The following is a 20,876-nucleotide window of genomic DNA, read 5'->3' as shown; positions in this document are numbered from 1 at the left end:
AGTGCTCTTGGGCGAGTGCTCCAGCATGAGAGTAAATAGAAGCTTGACAGCCGGCCTGAACACGATGGGCTGAAGGGCCTCTGTGCAGGCTGTGAAAACTCAAGCACTGACTCGCTTTTGACCCAGCCACTGGCTTGGAGGCGAGCTCCGAACACGTGGTACTGCACCGAGCCTATTGGCCAACTGTGGACGTCAATCATTGGTCTGCCTTGTGTGGCTCGAGAAAAAGGGGAAGGCCGCTACCTGATTGGATAGAGATGAACGTCAATCATTAGGCTATGGGTGGGACGGAGAGAACAGCTATCTGATTGGATATGGTCGAACGTCAATCATTGAGTTGTGTGGGGAGCGGGGAAACAGCTATCTGATTGGATAAAGATCAACATCAATCATTGGGTTGTGGGTGGGACGGAGAAAACAGCCACCTGATTGGATACCATTGAACATTAATTCGGCCGTGGGTGGGACGGAGAGAACAGCTACCCGATTGGATAGGGCTGACCGTCAATTATTCGGCTATGGGTGGGGCAGGGAAGACGGCTACCTGATTGGACGGAGGAAAACTGGTTCCGTCTGCCAGGAGGCATGACGCAGCCACGTGGTTAGGAATGCGGGCAAGCTGATTGGACAAAGCCGCACGTCAATCATCGTGCGTTGTGGCGGGAATGGCGGCTGTGGCTGTTGTCCGTTGGAAAGCCGGCCGGGCCTGAAGAGGGCCCACGCAGCGCGCAACGATGTGGGCTGTGTCGCCCGGTCACCTGCTTCTGGGCGGCCAGCTGGTGCTGCTGGCTGCTGCCGTGTTGCTGCAGTGCCTGGCGGCCGGTTCGTTGTCCCAGAACCTGACGGCGAACGGCTCGCAGCAGCAGCAAGCGACGGCCCCCGAGGCGGAGGAGACGGAGCAACTCGAGTACCGCGACTCGCTTTCCCCGTTGGTCCTCTGTAGCTTTTTGTAAGTCCCTCGCCATCTCTTCCCTCTGTGTTTGCGGCCCGACCGTCTGTACAACAATCTGCTTTTATATTTATACCCCACCAATTTCCTGCAATCCTTTCTGTCATAACCCATCTACCTTCCTCTCAGGACATCCTGAGACTGAGCATGTTCCTCATTGTCATCAATAAAGGGGCTTTTCACAGTAGCTTTATTTGAAGCCTACTTGTGACGGTAAACCACTTTCATTTCATCAAATCTAACGGGCAATTCGCGAGAAGTGTTTCTACTCGGCCTGTACATAAAATATGGAATTCAAGCCCAGATGCAGATTGAGGGACAAAAGAAAGGCAATGTCCTCTCACAGGGGCAGCAGGGTAGCATGGTGGTTAGCATAAATGCTTCACAGCTCCAGGGTCCCAGGTTCGGTTCCCGGCTGGGTCACTGTCTGTGCGGAGTCTGCACGTCCTCCCCCGTGTGTGCGTGGGTTTCCTCCGGGTGCTCCGGTTTCCTCCCACAGTCCAAAGATGTGCGGGTTAGGTGGATTGGCCATGCTAAATTGCCCGTAGTGTCCTAATAAAAAAAGTAAGATTAAAGGGGGGGTTGTTGGGTTAGGGGTGTAGGGTGGATACGTGGGTTTGAGTAGGGTGATCATGGCTCGGCACAACATTGAGGGCCGAAGGGCCTGTTCTGTGCTGTACTGTTCTATGTTCTAGATGTAAGTGTCTGCATGACAATCTGCTCCTTACCGCCCATTCACCTGACAGGCTGTGTGCAGGGAAGAAATTTGTCGGGACGCCCACTTATTTTCCCTCCACCCCATAACATAAAACATCACCTTTGCATCTATGTTGTAGAGCCCTTTGTATTTCCCCCTTTCACCTCAATCTGAAAAAACTCACTTTTACCTTCTGAAGAAGAGCAGAGTACCCAATTCTTTTTTTTCTTCCAATTAAGGGACAATTTAGCAAGGCCCATTCACCTACACTGCACATTTTTGGGTTGGGGGTGGGACCCACGCAGACATGGGGAGAATGTGCAAACTCCACACGGACAGTGACTTGGAGTCGGGATTGAACCCGAGTGCTCGGTGCCGTAAGAAAGCAATGCTAACCACTGTGCTGCCCTAAGCACCAACCTGTTCGATCTTCCCTGAGACACTCTCCTCTGGAGACTAAAATGGTAAATAGTACCCCAGTGTAATATAACTAAAATTTAACAACATTTCTATTTTTTGAATTTTGTCTCTATAAAAATTCATCCAAGTGTGATGTTATTGCTTTTGATTTGTCTATCTATCCCTGAATGGCTTTAAGCACTTTATTTTCCAAGCAGGGGACAGAATCTTATGTTCTCATTCTCATTGTAAACCTCAACCCAAAACATTTGCTGAAGTCTTTTCTTCCCCATTCTGAGTCACAATGGGGCCCTGTTTATACCTCCCTTCTCTAAACATTAATTCTGGTTATCTTTTCCTACAACATTCTTGCTGTCTTTCCTCATCCCACAAAATATAAGCAGAGAGCTTCTATTTTCCCCTCTTCCCCTAGAAGCCCAAGCAATTGCACCACTCACAAAACAGTTCAGGATCTTTAAGAACATTCAAACACCGAGTTATTTCTACCTGCCTTCTTAAACTTGTGTTCAGGATTTCTGCCTGGAAGATTAACCCGTGTATCCTTGGCAAATCATTTATGCTTGGTTGGAGTACCAACATGTAAAAATCCAAAGAACCGAGGATGTTTTAAAGTTGGCATACAAGGTGTAGACTCTTCATGGGAACAAAAGTAAGACTGCTTTTACTTCAAACAGGCATCATATATCTTTGTGAAATTGGTTTGTTAAACGATTATACTTTAAATTTTATATTGGACTTAATGTATTATAATAATTATCTTTATATATTTTGTATTGTTTGTTGCAGGCCAGATGAATTTGTTCAGTGCGATGACCCAGTGGACCTTTTTGGAAATGTGACTGCCTCCCAAGAGCAAGGATATGGTTGTGTAAAAGTAAGGAAAATGTAATTTTCTGTTTCAAATTTTTATTATAAAGTGTACAGTATTGTACAACAATGAGGCAGTTTCAGTGCTTTCAATGCTTAGAGGAATTAGTAATCAGACATCCATGATTCTATGATCTTGAAATTAGACAGTCTCTCAAGCTGCAGTTTGAACTTCAAAACTGAATCTAAGGAACTTGTGATGTAATAAATAATTGATTTTATTTGGAATGTCACAAAGCTACACAATTCAGTTGGAGGTGAGCAAGTTAAAATGTAAAATGTCACCTTGGTGAGCAAGGCTGCAGCTAACACCAAGAAACTTGCACTTAGTTTATGGTGTATCAAAAATGCTAGAAAATCCTGTGGAGATGGGAGTTGTTTGTCGAATGAATGGCATTGGAGGGATTCAGTGACCTAATCTCACTGAGGGATTTTATGTTTGCTGTTAATTGGATGCGAAGGTCCTGATGTTAAATGGTTTCATTAACTTTGTCTTTGATCAACAGTTTGGTGGGCAAGCTTACAATGAAGTGGAGCACACACCAGTACGATGTTCTGCATTAAAGGATATCCAGTGTGCAGGGTCACGCACTTTCCTCCGAGGAAATGTGCCGTGCATCAAGTAAGAATTTAATTTGGTTGACTGACTTTGAATTTATCTGTTAGCTTTGAATGGCAGTTTAATATTTCCAATTTTCACAATTAAATCGAAAAGGTGGGTTGGATCAGCCATTGATAGGTGTTAATTAAAAAATATGTATTTTTATTGAAGTTTTTCCTTTTTAACAAACAACGCAGCAAAACCAAAAAATTGGTACAGAACAGCAACAATTTCTCGGCATACATACGTATATACAAGAGGAGGACAGAAGAACATCGATACAGTTGGCTCAGTGCAATCATTGCACTTGACTTGTTGCCTCCGTATGCATCACTAAAGTACAGGGAGTGGAGGATAAGGCCATGAAAACATGTCAAAATGGTGCACACCTTCCCACGTGATGATTGCTAGCAACAACCACAAGAATTGGGGATGAGATCTTCGCACCATATTCGGGTGCACACCAGACATATTTTCCTCAACTCCAGTCACACCAGAGGCACCAATAAAATAGTGTGACGTCCTCCCCTCTCTGTGATATCAGACTTGTCTGTGCCCTTGCAGGAGCCAGTCACGGATTATTTAACCCACAATAACAGAAATAAGAAATGACAGAAAAAATTAATGAGGACACTAGTCCTAAAAGGACATTTTATATATAAACACCGAACACAACAAAACCCCCAAATCTGGCACCGTACAGAACGATCATCATTCCACATATTAATACAGAGCGGATCAGCGAATTTTGAGACAATATATTCAGATTATCGGAAATGTGGCCAGCGCCTCCCAAAGCATTAACCAAGACAGGATTTTTAAAAGTAAAAGCCCCAGGAGCAGTGGGTCTCAGGATAAAAGAGACCAGGACACAATCATGAGCCCATGATCCCCTGGTGCACGCTCCTCACCACAAGACAAGGGAAAATGCTGCTCATTCAAACCTCACTCAGCCTATCCAGATATCCTGGAGAAGAGAGAGAATCCCAAATATAAGGGAGCATTGGCCCAGATCCACTCGTACTGCATCCAAGGCACTGCACCAACACTAGGAAAATCGCATTTTTCTTAAACGAGGAGATCCCATCACCAAGGAGAACAACAATCGTCCAGACTGGGAAAGGTCTGGAGAAGGGCACTGATCTCTCCATCTAGCCTACTCTCAAACTGAAGAAGGCCCCCAACAATGCTGATCTATAGCATACAGACTCTCACTACCAACAAATCAAGCCAGGATACCCAGGCCCGCATCACCACACTTTTTCCCCTACTCTTATCAACTCCAGAGACACCAGCAACAAAGAAAGGAACCCAGCCCACTCTTGGGTACGTGATCTGTCTGGACTTTCATGGGAGATAAGTATGGATTCTCTCCACTAAAATCAATAAGAATAGAAAATTAAAAAATCCGATACATAGAACATAGAACAGTACAGCACAGAACAGGCCCTTCGGCCCTCAATGTTGTGCCGAGCCATGATCACCCTACTAAAACCCACGTATCCACCCTATACCCGTAACCCAACAACCCCCACATAACCTTACTTTTATTAGGACACTACGGGCAATTTAGCATGGCCAATCCACCTAACCCGCACATCTTTGGACTGTGGGAGGAAACCGGAGCACCCGGAGGAAACCCACGCACACGGGAAGGACGTGCAGACTCCACACAGACAGTGACTCAGCCAGGAATCGAACCTGGGACCCTGGAGCTGTGAAGCATTTATGCTAACCACCATGCTACCCTGCTGCCCCTACAGATTGCCCCAACTGGGTGCTTTCCTCAATCAATTGACTTATTTTACCTTGCCACACACCATGGCTCTCCTCATCTCTATAAATAAGGTAAGGGGTGTCTTAAATGCAAGGATTACATCACATAAAAAAGGGCAAGATTATGCATAAATCACATGTCACAAATCATATGCTTTATGCCAAAACAGAAAATAGGCAACTCGCCTCCAAGCTCGTATGTTATACACTCTTGTCAGAAAAAAGACAAACATGAAATCATCAACATAATGACGAGGAAATAAAGTTCAAGATAATTGATGAACTGAAGATAATACCACTATTTATGGTGCTTGGAAAGGCCAAAGCCATGATAAGCTCAGTGAGCAACATTTAGGACTCAAAGGTTTAATCGAATGGAGCACTTCACCTCCACCATACCTTTGTCCCGATGCTCAGGCAGTAATTACCTACGTCCCAGCAGGAGGGGACGGCTTGATGCATCCAGCCACCTCCAACCTAGCACGACAAGCATGGAGGTCAAGACAACATAACAGTGATCGGGGTCTCCGATCGACCGCAGGGTCCGAAGACCGTAAATGATGTGCTCCGCCGTTGAACCTGAAATGTCCAGCCTTGAAATTGAACTTGCAAAAGCATGGCAGTCAACTCTTCCAATCGGTCAGGGATTCTCCGAAGAGGAAGGGCAGACACTCTCCCTGTCTGACCCCTTCTCTCTGAGTCCTGTCAGGATAAATGCCACCTGATGTAACAGGATTTCCAAGGACTGAAGGTGAGCCCTCGCCAAGGAGATCGCTCCATCAAATAACAGGCATCTCTTCTCCACTTCCACCGCTCTCTCAACGATATTTCGTGGTTCAAAAATAAGCTGCTTTTTGTTAATGTAGACAAACTAAATGGCAAATTTTTCACATATACATGTGTTGCAAACTACTTTAACCTGAAGATGATGTTCAGATCTGTTCAAGCAGAGCAGTATGAACCTGGTCAGGAGTGGGGCAAGGTTCAGCCAGGAATGGGTCGGGAGCAGAGAGTTGAGGCTAGGAGCAGGCTGATGAGGAGAGAAGTGGCAAAGAGCAGGTTGGTAAGCAATGAGATAGTGGAGGGGGATGACATGAAATGGATCAAAGAAGAGAAGGGCATAATGAAGGAACCTGTAACGGAATTGGAGTGACACGGCATGGGCCAGGAGCAGACATGTCTATTTCATCTGAATCTGCAATTGAATAGGAGAGGAGAAAAAATAAAATCGCAAAGTGATGTCAAGGACAAGAATCCATGTGGGTAAGTATATTTGCAAGCTTTTGAAGTCTGTCTGACAGAGAAACAGAAAATAGGAACAGGAGGAGGCCGTTCGGCCCTTCAAGGCTGCTCTGCCTTCATTCTGATCATGACTGATTATCTTAACTCAATTGCCTGTCAGGCTCCCCATATCCTTTGATCCCCTTTGCCACAAGTGTTACATCTAACTGCTTGCTGAAAACATACAATATTTTGGCGTCAACTGATTTCTGTAGTAACGACTTCCAGAGGCCAACCACACACTGGTGAAGAAATGTCTTTTCATTTCTGTCCAAAATGATCTACCCCATTTCCTCTGACTGTGGCCCCATGATTATCGACAAACCCACCATCGGGAACATGCTTCTTGCATCTACCCTGTCTAGCCCAATTAGAATTTTATAGGTTTCTGTGAGATCCCCCTCATTCTTCTGAACTCCAGCGAATATAATCATAACCGACTCAATCTCTCCTCATCTATCAGTCCTGCCAGCCCAGAAATCAGTCTGGTAAACCTTCTGTGCATTGCCTCGGAAGCAAGAACATCCTTCCTCAGATAAGAGACCAAAACGATGAATTAATATAAAAACTAAAGCCAAGTTGATAATTTTCCATGTAATTGAAGTCAGTGCTTAATTAATTATGCTGATCTACAGGATAAAGTTAAAATTAAGTATGAGATCATAAAGTGAAGATGTGGAAATATTTTAGTAAATTTGAACCTAGGTTTTTAGATAATAGCCAAGTAAAGACATTTTGGTTAACCTCCTACAAAATAAAGTAACGTTAACACAGGAGACGCTTATTGGTGAGCATTATTGAAATTATAAATCTAATAATCTAAGAAATAGAAACATGTCCGGGCAGGTCAGACCCATGGCATGCACATCATATTCTACATGGGAACTCCTGAGGTGTTTCTTGTGGACTTGACAATGAAGTGCAGGGAGTGTTGTCAGCTGTAGCAGCTCAAATTCAAATTTTCTTTGCATTTGTCGTCACCAAGGAAGATGTTTTCTTAGCCACAGTAGAAGAAGAAGTTAAGATACTGGGTGGGTTAAAATTGATGAGAGGAGGCATTAGATAGACTTGCTGTACAAGTCACCAGGCCCAGATGTGAAGCATCCAATGATACTGTCAGAAGTAATGGTGAAAATTACAGATTCGACGGTCCAAATCTTTCAATCCACGGTACCAGAGGACTGGAGAATTACAAACATTGTGGCCTTGTTGAAGAAAGAGTGTAAGATAAGCCCAGGAACTGCAAGATGGATGGTGAAGAATGTGTTCGGCACGCTTTGTTTCACTGGTCAGAACTTTGACTGCAGGAGTTGGGACATCTTGTTGACTATGTACAAGACATTAGTAAGGCTACACTTGGAATACTGTACGTAGTTCTGGTCACCCTATTAGAGAAAGGATATTATTAAACTAGAAAGAGTGCAAAAAGATTTACTGGGGAGCTACTGGGATTAGATGGTTTGAGTTATAAGGAGAGGCTGGATCGATTGGGACTTTTTTCCCTGGAGTGTAGGAGGCTTGGGGGTGAACTTGTAGAGGTCTATAAAATGAGGCACATAGATAAGGTGAATAGTCAACATCTCCCAAAGATAGAGGAGTCTAAAACTAGAGGGCATAGATTCAGGGGGAGAAATACCAAAGAGTCCAGAGAGGCAATTTGTTCTCAGTGGCGAGTGTCTGGAACGAGCTGCCAGAGGCACTCGTGGAGGCAGATCCAATTTTGTCTTTTAAAAAGTATTTAGAGAGTTACATGAGTAAGATAGGTATAGAGAGATATGGATCAAATGTGGGCAATTGGGACTAGCTTAGTGGTTAAAAACTTGGTGACGTAGACAAGTTGGGCCCAAGGGCCTGTTTTCAAACTGTAAACCTCTATGACTGAGCCAGTCGGTGTAATCTTGCTGATGGGAAAATCTTTCAGAAACAGTAATTTGGAACAAAATTGATACTCTGGAAAATTTGGATTAATTTGGGAAAGCTAGCGCAGATTTGTTAAGCGAAATTAACTAATTAGCCAGCGTCTTTAGGTGAGGTTCCAAAGAGCATTGATGATCGTAATGTGATGTGCAAGGACCTCCAAAAGGTATTTGATAAAAGTTTCATACAGGCTTGTTGACAAAGTATTTGGACGGGAGGAAGTAGTGTGATTTCCCAAGGCTTGGTATTCAGACCCCCGATTTTCTTGTTATGTATCAAGTTGGTTTCCAGGGCACCATTTTCAGATTTGCTGATGACATAACACTTGGAAATATTGTGAACTGCAGGACAGATTGAGAAAGTGATTCAAAAGGCAGATGGGATCCTTATAAATAGTGGCATGGAGTGAGAAAGCAAGGAAATTATGATGAACCCGTATAAAACCTGGTTCAGCCTCAATTGGACTACTGTGTCCAATTCTGTGCAACATGCTTTTGGAAGAATATGAAGGCATTAGATAACAGCAGGATTCATAAAAAATATTCCAAGGTTGAGGACCTTCAGTTATGTTGATAGGCTGGGGCTTGTTCTCGTTGGGCTGGGAGCAGACTTGATGGAGGTGTTCAGAATGATGGCATCCTGAGAGAGTAGATCGGGAGAAACTGTTGCCTTGGCTGAAGAGTTAAGAACCAGAAGCCAGAGATTTAAGGTGAATGACAAAAGAAGGACCAACTATACAAAGTAAAACCTTTGTTAGGAAGTGTCTGGAATGCACTTCTTGAATGTTGCAGATTCAAAAGAAATTGGAGAGTTACCTGATCTGCACCAGATTCAAAATAGTGTGGCACATAAAATCTGTTTGTACCACATTCAGTGAATCACATTGAACCAAATAGCTTTTTGAGGCCTTCACTCGAGCAGCAAGCCCTGTAGTAGAGCAAACCGTGGGAATTGAATTCCAATATTTTCCTTAAATCCTTTATCCGTGCCTCAAATTGATACCAGCTTGCTTCTCCTATCTGCATGTTGGTTGCATTATTTTGGAAATGAGGATCAAATCCTTTACATAACTCTGCATCACTCTAATCTGATCTCTATAGCCTCAGCCTCCCATACTCAAGGAAGCTCGTTAAGGGAACGACATCTCATCCTTCGATTAGGTACTTTACAGCTTTCCAGACTGAATATGGAGTTCAGCCCTATCTTTGTTAATACTTCCACCATCTACCTTTGCCGTGTTTCCTTTGTTTGCCCCTACACCTCTTTCCAGCTGCAGTACTTAACACTTGTTAGATGTCTAGCTTTTTACAGAGCTGAAGAAAGGATAACTTTCTCAGTCCACAATTTCTGTTTTTATTACAAAAGGATTTATCTTTCCTGGACTCAAAATAATTCAATCTGATGGCGTATCTTGAACATGTTCTGTTTTTTTTAACTAAGCCCTCTTAAATATGTATTTTGCAGGTACACGGGACACTATTTTGTAACAACTTTGCTATATTCCTTTTTCCTGGGGTGCTTCGGTGTCGATAGATTTTGCCTGGCGCACACTGGCACTGCAGTGGGAAAACTGCTGACACTTGGCGGTCTCGGGATCTGGTGGTTTGTGGATTTAATACTGCTCATCACAGGAGGCCTGATGCCCAGTGATGGCAGTAACTGGTGCACTTATTACTGAAGATGCACTTCAACTGAATTCTGTGAAGCCTTTTTTGGGTTTGCTGAGGGGCGTGGGAAAGGACAAAGCACAACATGATCCTGTTTATGCCTTGCCCTGGACTTATTTGCTGTTTATTTGGACACATTGAATCCTGGCACATTGCTCGCGTTTGATCTATCCCTATGGGTATATGTAAGATTATAATGTCTCGGGCTGAAATAGCTTGTGTATCATTTTTATTGTCTGTAAATATACATTTTGGAATCATGTTATCCTGATTTTATGTTTAATTTGCCTTATGAAAATCAAGTTTGCACTCCCCAAACTAGACATTCTGAAGCATTGAAGTTGGAAATTGTACTACACTTGAAACCTGGTTGAATTGTCTTCACCTGTTACTTCACAGCACTTTAATAAACCATGCAAACACAATCTGGAACTTGAAAGATTGAAGTTTAGATGGCGGTGGAATTAAATATGCACACCATACAAAATATTTCAGGAAATTATAATCCAGTTGAAAGGCAAACTAAGTTGTACAAAATGATTGTTTTCAATCCAGAATGGAGAAATTCCAGTGTGTACTATTTAACGTAAAGCCGTCAGAGAGCACATTGTGTCTCAACGATTAGCAGGTGAAATATGGCCAATAAAAAACTTTTAAAAACATGTACTGAATGTGTCATTGTGTGAAAAATGCTTCTATTTTGGTCAGTATTGCATTTCAGCTTGTCACAGCAGGTTTGACCTGGGAATATAGGGCACTTTGAACAGATAAGGCTGGATTGTAGTAAGATTAACAAAGTAAGATTGCATTGGGCAGTTTAATTTGGGCAGTTCCTGTTGGATTTATTTGACATTGCTTCATAGCTGCAATTAAACAGGTGTTGAGGCAGCACCATTTCCTTAACTACGCTTTTTTGATTTATCTTCATTGTGGGAAACTAGTTATATTGGCACTTGGTATTGTGTAAAACTGGGCCAAGGTTCTTTCTCCCCGGGCCGAAGAATCACCGGGACCGGCGTGAATCGCGGCCCGACGCAGCGCCGGTCGGGGCTGCTCTACAGGCCCACCCTCCAGCGATTCCCGGCCTGGGATAGGCCAAGCGGCCATGCCAAAAAAGCCGAGTTCCGCGGCGCCGTTCACACCTGCTCTTAGCCTGCGGGACCGTGGCGTGGATGCATCCGAGGGTGGCCTGGTGGGGGAGGGGTTCTGCCCCGAGGAGGGGGGTCTGCCCCGAGGAGGGGGGGCCTCCGCCCCGAGGAGGGGGGGCCTCCGCTGTAGAATACTGCAATTCTCTCACTGCTGAAGAACATGAGCTATACCAGCAGTGAGCCAAATGTCATTGAACCCTAAGCTGGGCCAAACCTTTTCTCAACTACAATTGTTGATTCCTGCCAGTCAGGGCTCTGATGTCTATCCATCGCCAGACAAAAAACACAATCATTGTGCAACAGCAAATCCCCAGACACCATGTGAGCAGTACCAAGCTATTGATTTATTTAAAACAGGCACAATCCTTAATAAACATTTCAAATCCAGAGCTTAATTTCTTGAAATAGTTGCATAGTAAAAAAGTCTTCATCCTAAAGACTTGCTGCTAGCTAATGTTTTAGGGGTTTTTCCCCTTCCCCAAAAACTTTGATTTGCTTAACGTGGCAGCAGAATGTTCTCTCTAACATTCTCAGGAAATCTTTATGATTAAAATAGTATCAAAAAGATTAGGTGGGGATAGGGTGGGGGCGTGGGCCATGGTAGGGTGCTTTTCCAAGGGTCGATGAAGACTTGATGGGCCGAATGGCCTCCTGCACTGTAGGGATTTTATGATTCTGTGAGAGATTTGATATGAACAGAAATCCAAAACACTGAATCACAATGTATTTTTTTGCTCTTTTCAAACTGGACCTTCTGCTGAACCAAAAAGGTGGCTGCTCCAAGTCGCATGACCATAGAATTGTCCCTTTGGCCTGGAAGCTACCAACAGGAATTACAAGAACAAATGTCTCACCTAATTGTAAGGCCATTGTAATCAAGAAACCACGTGTCTGACAGATTAAAGCTCATTCTGCCAACCGAGTCATTAACAGACCAATCTCACCTGGGACTGCCCATGTCCACTTGAAAACCATTGAGGGAGAATGGACATCAGTTGCCTCTTCATATGCCTACCCCTCTATTGGAGTAGTCTGAATAGACAATGGTTTCCAAAGACAAAACTTCAATATGGATGGTAAGTGGCTCTTTCAAAAGCTAATGGCTGGGCTGTTATAAGTACATGTCTCTGATTATTGCCTCCCAAGTGTTTTGAGCACACAAAATTCATTCTCTTGTAAGAAATGTTTGCATTCTTGTGAGAAAACCTGAGGTCCGTTGTCACTTACCAGTTGTACAGAGATTCCAAAACAACTGAACACTTCAAGCTTCTCAATCGTCTTCTCCAGTGAGGTACATTTCATCACAATGACACTTGGTGTGAGCATCGACTGTTACCAACGGCATGTGTCTTTCAAAAGGTCTGGCAAAATCCACTTATAATGCCAAACTTGTTCAGGCCATTCCCATGGATGCAGCGGTGCTAAGGATGGCAGGTTACTTTTGCACATGAAGAATGTAGAGTCATAGAATATCTGCAGTGCAAGAGACCAATTGGCCCATCAAATTAGCAGCGACTCTCCGAAAGAGCACCCCATGCAACACCACTCAACCTTTGATCATAGCCAATACACCTAACCTGCGCATCTTTGACTGGGAGGAAATAGGGGCACCCAGAGAAAACCTGCACAGACACTGGGAGAACCTACAAACTTCGCACAGGCAGCCACCTGGAATTGAAATGGGTCTGTGATCCTGTGAGGCAGCAGTGCTAACCACTGTGCCACCGTGCTGCCATGTTCTAGTTTTCACTTCAGTTTCCACATCCAGTCCAGGCAAGGCCACAAGAAATAACTTATTGCTTTCTGCTTCACGCAAAATATTCTGTAATGGCCCTTGTACAGAGAACAAACAGTGCAGAAGGAGGTCATTTGGCTGCACCAACCCAGTTAAGCCCTCCCTATCCCCGTAACCCAATAACCCCTCCTAACCTTTTTGGTCGCTAAGGGCAATTTATCATGGCCAATCCACCTAACCTGCACGTTTTTGAACTGTGGGAGGAAACCCACGGGAAGAACGTGCAGACTCCGCACAGTCGCCCAGCGGGGATTCGAACCTGGGACCCTGGCACTGTGAAGCCACAGTGCTATCCACTTGTGCTACCGTGCCGCCCAAGTAGTTTCTTTAACACCCTCGATGGTGGCGGAATAATCACTTTGGCCCTATAAAAGACATCCAGGCTGTACTGACAGCTCCAATCTCCTGCAGTTATCGAGTTCAGGTTAGGTGATCGTTCTGAAGTCTTCTCTCGTAATGCTATATCCATTACTTCTGAGCGTATTGGATTTCTCCGAGTGTGTTTCCTCGCTTGTTTAGAAGTGACTGGTTGTCTACTTATTGAAAATAGAAGATTTTCTGATTTGAGCAGTCTGATGAACCCCTTGGCAGTGGTAATCTTGAATATCGATCCATATTATCATGTAGACTTGACTGTAAATATTTAATGGTATCTGTATGTGAAAAATGAAATGAAATGAAAATCGCTTATTGTCACGAGTAGGCTTCAATGAAGTTACTGTGAAAAGCCCCTAGTCGCCACATTCCGACGCCTGTTCGGGAAGGCTGTTACGGGATGTGCAGAGTAGAGCAATGCTCATCTTTGCATTCTACTTGCAGCAAGTGCTGGTATTCCGTGTGTGGTCCAAAACTGGATGATGGTCAGTTAACAATGCACTTGTTCCTGTACATGTTGGAATATATTTTCTCCAAAAATGACCCGTAAGACTTCCACTCCCCCCCCCCCCCCCACCCCCCCCCCCCCCCCCCCCCCCCCCCCAAAAAAAAATATCTGGGCATACTTTGCTCAAGGTTCGAGAAGTAAAAGCAATGGGTCTTTTTTAATTGAATGGCATGATGTTAGAGACCATCGCTCCGATACGATAGGGAGATGCATTGCAAGCTAACTGTGAGGGTAACATTGGATCAAATTGCGAGAACTTCAAGTTTAATTGGCGCTTCTTTGGCTTGCTCGAAAGCATTAATGCATTGATCCAACCACTTCCACTTCTTGTTCTGGCACAAGACGTTATGTAATTGTTTCAGAATTGTTGGCAAGTGTGAGAATAATCTTCCACAGTTGTTCAGTAACCCAGGAAAGAACATAGCTGGTTAATATTCTGAGGTGCAAACACCTCTGTCATAGCCTTAACTTGCAAGGAGATTTATGAAGGCTAGTGGTGTCAATTACATGTCCCAAATACTCAATGGAGGATTGGAAGAACTCACACTTATCCATACGGACTCTCAGACCATAATCTCCCAATCTCTGAAGTATCATCCAGACTTCTCAGATGGTTCCTCTTAATCTCTTCCAGTGACTAGGTTATCATCCAGATAGCACTGGACTCCACTCAGTCCACTCAGGATTGGATCCATTACTCTTTGAAGCAATAAAGGAGTTGATGTGACACCAAATGGCAATCTTCTGGACAGCAGCAAGCCTTTATGTGTCTCAAATGTCAGAAGATCCTGCGGTGACTTGCCCACATTCATCTGGCTTACTTACAAACAAATCATCAATGTGAGGTAATGGGTACAGTTCTGCATGTAACACTGGATTTATGTATTTTTTACAATAACATTTTGAGTACCCAATTATTTTTTGTACAATTAAGGGGTAATTTAGCATGGCCAGTCCACCGAACCTGCACATTTTTGGTTTGTGGGGGTGAAACCCACGCAGCCACGGGGAGAATGTGCAAACTCCGCACGGACAGTGATCCAGTGCCGGGATTTGAACCCAGATCCTCAGTGCCGCAGTCCCAGTTCTAACCACGTGCCACATCAACTGGATTTATGACGACCTTAAAGTCCCCACAGATCCTTATGGATCCATTTTATCTGATTGGCAGTATTGACCTGGCCCATTCACGGATGCTGACAGGTTCCAAGGCTCCGAGTCATGCTAAGCCAGCCTTTGGTTGAACAGCATGTGGTACAGACCTTGCCTTCAAACATTTTGTTTTAACTCTGATGTCTTTCATGCTCACTACTTCCCTATTGAACACAACATGTACTTCTTTAAAACTTGTGCAAGGTCACATTCTTCATTGGTTATCATGTTTACTTCTACCCAGTTCAGTTGAATCTTCTCCAGCGATGTTTGACCCATTAATACTGACTAGTTTCCCTTTACTACGTGCAGACACTACATGCAGTGACAAATCTGCTGTTTGCCCATTAAGTTGCGCAGCTACTTCATTGCAGCCCTTTGGTGGAACTACTTCTCCTGTGTATGTATTCAGCACTGCCCTTGATGGCCTTAAGGGGATATGTTTAAGTTTCTCTTTGCAGACAGTCTCTGGCATCAAGAGACTGCCCCCGCCCACTCCCAGGATCAACTTCCATCTTGACTGGCTGTCCATCCGACAGTGGAGTGACCCAGTATCGGTGTGTAGTACCAGAAATGGCTAGCACATTCAGTGATAATTCCTCCTCTGACTGAGTCGCTTCATTTTCCTCAACAATTTTTAACAGAATGGGCATTCCTCCTTTTATTTTGTTTAAATGTTGCTTCTGTTTGTTCTTGCTTATTTTTACTTGGAGCTTTCTATTGCATCCTGCAGGACACGTTAGATGTGTCTTTTTTTCCCACAGCTTCAACATACCATATCTTTATCCTAACATTCATCAGCAGAATGTTACATGTACGAACCTCAAGATTCATGGGTGTCAGTTCAGCAGCCATTTTGTATATTTGAGTACACAAACTCAATTGCTGAGCTTCAATTGCTGAGCTTCCTTTGCAACCAGCTCCACAGACATTCTCTTAGCAAATGTTTCTGTATTGCTTCGTTGCACAGACCACAAACGAATCTGTCCCAGAGAGTGTCATTCAGCACTCAATAATATTCTGCAAGTTTCCAAAGCACAGCCACAAATTGTGCAATTGACTCCCCATTTTGGTTTCTTTCTAGGAATTTAAAGCGCTTTGCAATACAAAGGGTTTCAACGAAAAATGCGTTTGCAAAATATATAGAATCTGCTTGCGCGTCTTGATGCCTGGCTTCTCAGGTTGCACTGTACTACAGAGGTAATTAAAGGTTTTTCTCTCAATCACGCTGAGGGAATTGTGCACCATAATATTTCAGCTATTTTGTTTGCTTGCACAAAATAGTTGAAGCGCTCTGTTTCTGAGCTCCATCGTTCCACATTTTCATCAAACGGTCCCATGACATCGAAAACACCTGGCATTTTTCTGCGAATGGAGATTTCCCAAGTGCACACTTCACAACTGCATTTTCAGCAGCTACCTTGATTCCTTCACACACAATGCAATAACCCAAGCTTCAGTCTTTTATTCATAATACACAGCTGTATAATCTGTTCTGCAGGCAGATTATTGTTGCTCATGTCTACTTAGCCCATTAGTTCTCCGTAGCATGCCTACCAGGTGAAAAGTTTCCTTTCTAATTTTCTTCTCCAACTTTTCTCGTTAAATTCCTTCCTGGGTGGCTAGCCAGCGTCTGTTCATAGTCCTTGTCAACAGTTTTTATGTTGGTTTTGGAGAGCTGATACTAAGGAGCATGAAGGTTTAAAACAATGGAGCTTTATTTGCAGTGTTATCACTGACATGGCTGTTCTTCTATTTCTCACTCTGGGACTTATGATGTCACATCTAGTGAATACATTAATACAACTGAACTTCACTAGAGCTAATAAGAATTCATGCAAATCCATGACATTTACAACGTCTGTGCAAGTTTCTCCTTTGATCCTGATCCTAATGGGCATGAAAATACGTCATAACTCCATGGATAGGAATACCTATGTTTTTACAAAGAATATCTGTGGCGACAGAGCAGATACTCCACTTCTCAGAAGTATATTTTTTACATTTTATTTGGAAAGCCTAGAAGAGAGCCATTGAGAGCACTTAAACTGATGGTGCTCTCTCTTTAACCTTTTTATGATCTGTTCCAAAGCGTTTTACAATCACCCAACTGTTTTACATGGCTCGTTCTGTGAATCCTTTGCTCTGTCACAAAAGCATTTCTCCATCGTTGCTGAGTCATTATCCTGGAATTCCTTGTCTAACCACAAGGACTGCAGTGTTGCAAGCTGAAAGTCTGCTAGCATCTTCTCAAAAGACAAGTTAAAGTCAGCAGTCATCTGTGCAGTGATTTCTGTGATGCCAATAAAGTCAGATGTCCTCCTGTTCGTGAACAGGTGAGACAGATTTTGACACAAGTCGTTAAACATGTAATTGATGTGAAACATTTAGCTGCTGTTGTATAAAGAGTCACAGGTTCTGCTCCTTTTCACCAACACCTTTATTTCACTTTAACAGACTCTGCACAAAGCTAACATCACATCACCTGACACAAAGGCCACCTGAAGCCCCTTTAGATATCCATGTCAATTATTGGATACTTAACATGAATGAGACAACGAATTGCAACCCATTACTTAACATTCTCCCCTTGGACAAAAAAAATTAGGTGAAACAAAATTACAAGAAACTCAAAAACACAACGCAATTTCCCCCCTTTTTTTTTCATTTTTGGAAGAACAGTCACAGAAACAGGCGCCCTTCATGAACAATATCCAAACGTTTCTGTGAGCTAGCCCCTCTTATTTTGTAAAACAGTTTGACAATTGATAGCTACTGTCGACCCATTTAATTTTTGCTAATTCCCCTCTGTCCAACATCTACTTCAAACTTGCGATGTCTGTCCTTAACCTTTTTTCATTAACACTTCTTGTAGAGTGCACATTTTCCCACAGGGATTTATTGTCAATATACTCAATAGGTATATTACCCAAATCCCCTAATCCCAAAATTTCTGTAAATACCTAAGATATGTAAACGGCCATATCCACTGCCTCTACAAGGCGCAACATCTCAGCAGCCAAAGTGCTTTTGACTACTCTCCTTATTTTCTATGTTTCCCACACAAGAGGGCAACATTTACCAATGTTTCCCAAAAGGAAAATTATAAAACCGCCTGTGCTTGAAACCCCATCACATAAATTTGCATATGACGCATCATTATAAACTATGAATTTCAAGTGCCTCAGGTCACCTAAAACCTGGAACCTCAAAACGCACTCCTGTATTTTTAGTTTAGCGAACGTTTTATTTGCTCTTATTACATCATCCACTTTGGGATCATTCATTTTTGTACTCAACTCTAAGACATCAAAACTCACATCCAGTCTAGTCTGTCTACCTAACCAATTCAGTTGCCCAATTAAACTTCGCAGTTGCTCTTTTTCCATCTTTGAAACCATTGCGTCTTTTTGTGAAACCCGGCCACAGCTAATTGCAATTGGGCTGATGCTTTCCAAAAAAGATTGCTGACGTAAAGTTGCCCCTAACTTAGTCTGTTTGATTTCCAGTCCAATATATTTAAATGCACCGGAAGCCTGACTTCCAACCCTGAATTCTTTCGTCAAACCAGAGATTACAATAGCTTCGAAATCACTAGTCCCACCCCACAAAAGATCATCGTCATGCATCATAAAGATGCCAAAAAGATTTCCTTTATAGTGCCAGTAAAACATTAACGGATCTTTTTTCAACTGGCAACAACCTAACTTTAACAAAACTGACCTTACCGAAAAATACCAGACTCTAGGTGCATCATTTAGTCCATATACACATTTGTTCAGCTTCCAGAGTACCCCTTCTGTGTTAGCTGCCTCTTTAGGAGGACGGAGAAAAATGTCTCTCTGGAGCTGATGCCCCTGCAAAAAGGCAGCTTTTTTATCTATAGATTTGCATTCACATGCCTTTGTGGCTTATAGTGCAAGGAAGATCTTTAAAATAACCTTTTCTGCCATAGGTGAATCTACTCTTAAATCCTGATCTTCTAAGTTTTCTTCAAATCTCCTTGCCACAAGCCTGGCCTTTGCCTTATAAGTTCCATCCGGATGAACCTTTTCTGTGCAAATCCATTTGTGGGATAAAGCTCTTTGTCCCCTATCTGGTACTTCCGTGTATACCCCAAATTCACTCCAACTATGCATTCTTGCTTTGGCATCTTTGATAACTTTTTAATCTAATGTATTGGAAGCCACCAAAATCTCACGTGAATGTGGGCTTCTACTCCTATTAGTATTCGTAGTCTTACTCATGTTCCGAGAGCTTGATAAACTATGTCCCCTCTCCCGCCTGGTATCTCGTTCTGCCCTGCTACTGCTTCATATTTCCCTTCTGCTCTGGGATGTCCTTTCAATAGTTCTCAACCTTTCCTGCAGACTTGTTCACTGCCCGATGTACTATCTGAACTGCCACCGCGTTTCTGTGCCCCCCATGTTTGAACTTTCCCAATCCATTGTCTTGACTCCTTCCCCTGAATGCTGTACATTCAACCAATGTTTATACTTTCCAGTGGCCTTCCCTGCTCTACAAATAACAGTTGCATCCTTCCATTGACTAGACCCTTCAGGCAAGTATGTCACTTTTGTACCATCTTTTGGCAGTTGTCCTTTTGTAAAAATGGCCTGTTCTAATTCATCAGAGGTGTGTTCCTCTACAGAAACCCTGTCTATATCCGTTAACTGGTCCTCATAGTTGTCTAACACTTGCGTGCCACATGACCCTGGTTCCTCATCATGTCTGTCTGCTCTGTCTAAATTTGTAGTCTGCACCAATTATCCTTGATGAATGTACCCTGACAGTTTGATTGCCATGTTGCAAAATAATTGTTTTGCCATCTATGTCTATGATCTTCCCTGGGCCTTTCCATTCATTAAAATGTCTCTCTTATAGTATACTATGTCTCCTTGCTGAAAAACGGTATTTGATGGCCGTAGGGGCCTCACGGTAGAATGGTGGTTAGCATCAATGCTTCACAGCTCCAGGGTCCCAGGTTCGATTCCCGGCTGGGTCACTGTCTGTGTGGAGTCTGCACGTCCTCCCCGTGTGTGCGTGGGTTTCCTCCGGGTGCTCCGGTTTCCTCCCACAGTCTAAAGATGTGCGGGTTAGGTGGATTGGCCATGCTAAATTGCCCGTAGTGTAAGGTTAATGGGGGGATTGTTGGGTTATGGGTATACGGGTTACATGGGTTTAAGTAGGGTGATCATTGTTCGGCACAACATCGAGGGCCGAAGGGCCTGTTCTGTGCTGTACTGTTCTATTCTATACATTATGCCTTAAAGCTCTGCGAATTCTTTCAGAAACTTCTGCTTCCAAAAAGGCTTTTCTGCTGCTATGTAATGCATTTAAATGTTCAGCAAAGGCAGAGCTAATTGTAATCCCTTCCCAACTGGAGGCAGGTCATCCAAAATAGACAGAATTTTAGGATTTCTACCAAACACTAATTGACAGGGACTATAGCCCCCAACCATCTGCAATGAATTCTTTGCATGTACCACCCATGCTAAAGCTGAATTTAGCCTGCAATTCGGTCTATCTGCCAAAATATTCCGGAGCATTTCATCAATTGCAGCATGGTTTCTTTCACAGACACCATTACTAAATGGGCTTTCCGCAGCTGTATTCAAATTGTGATATTCATGTTTTCACAAACATCCCTGAACTCATCGTTAGCAAATTCTCTCCCATTGTCCGTAATTTTGCCAGTGGGCCCATTCCTATCCCTATCCTTT

The 20,876-nt window shown here is 43.3% G+C and overlaps 1 protein-coding gene and 1 long non-coding RNA gene across 2 annotated transcripts in view; both read left to right on the top strand.

Annotated features, from left to right (window-relative positions):
* Positions 1-642: 642 nt before the first annotated feature.
* On the top strand, positions 643-10,841 carry tm2d2 (TM2 domain containing 2). The gene is made up of 4 exons (XM_038785272.1): positions 643-949; positions 2,853-2,940; positions 3,440-3,555; positions 9,973-10,841. The coding sequence occupies exons 1-4, from the start codon at positions 735-737 to the stop codon at positions 10,184-10,186; spliced, it is 633 nt and encodes a 210-aa protein (XP_038641200.1). The 5' UTR covers positions 643-734; the 3' UTR covers positions 10,187-10,841.
* Positions 10,842-12,099: 1,258 nt separating this feature from the next.
* The window catches only part of LOC119957495, a 195,886-nt gene continuing 187,109 nt past the window's right edge, over positions 12,100-20,876 (top strand). The window contains exon 1 of the long non-coding RNA XR_005458815.1: positions 12,100-12,399. This is a non-coding gene — a long non-coding RNA (uncharacterized LOC119957495). The remainder of the gene's footprint in view (positions 12,400-20,876) is intronic.

The sequence above is a fragment of the Scyliorhinus canicula genome, chromosome 26 (assembly GCF_902713615.1).
Source record: "Scyliorhinus canicula chromosome 26, sScyCan1.1, whole genome shotgun sequence".
Classification (NCBI taxonomy): Eukaryota; Metazoa; Chordata; class Chondrichthyes; order Carcharhiniformes; family Scyliorhinidae; genus Scyliorhinus; species Scyliorhinus canicula.
Note: the sequence above shows the minus strand (reverse complement) of the source record. Positions and strands in the feature narration are given on the sequence as shown.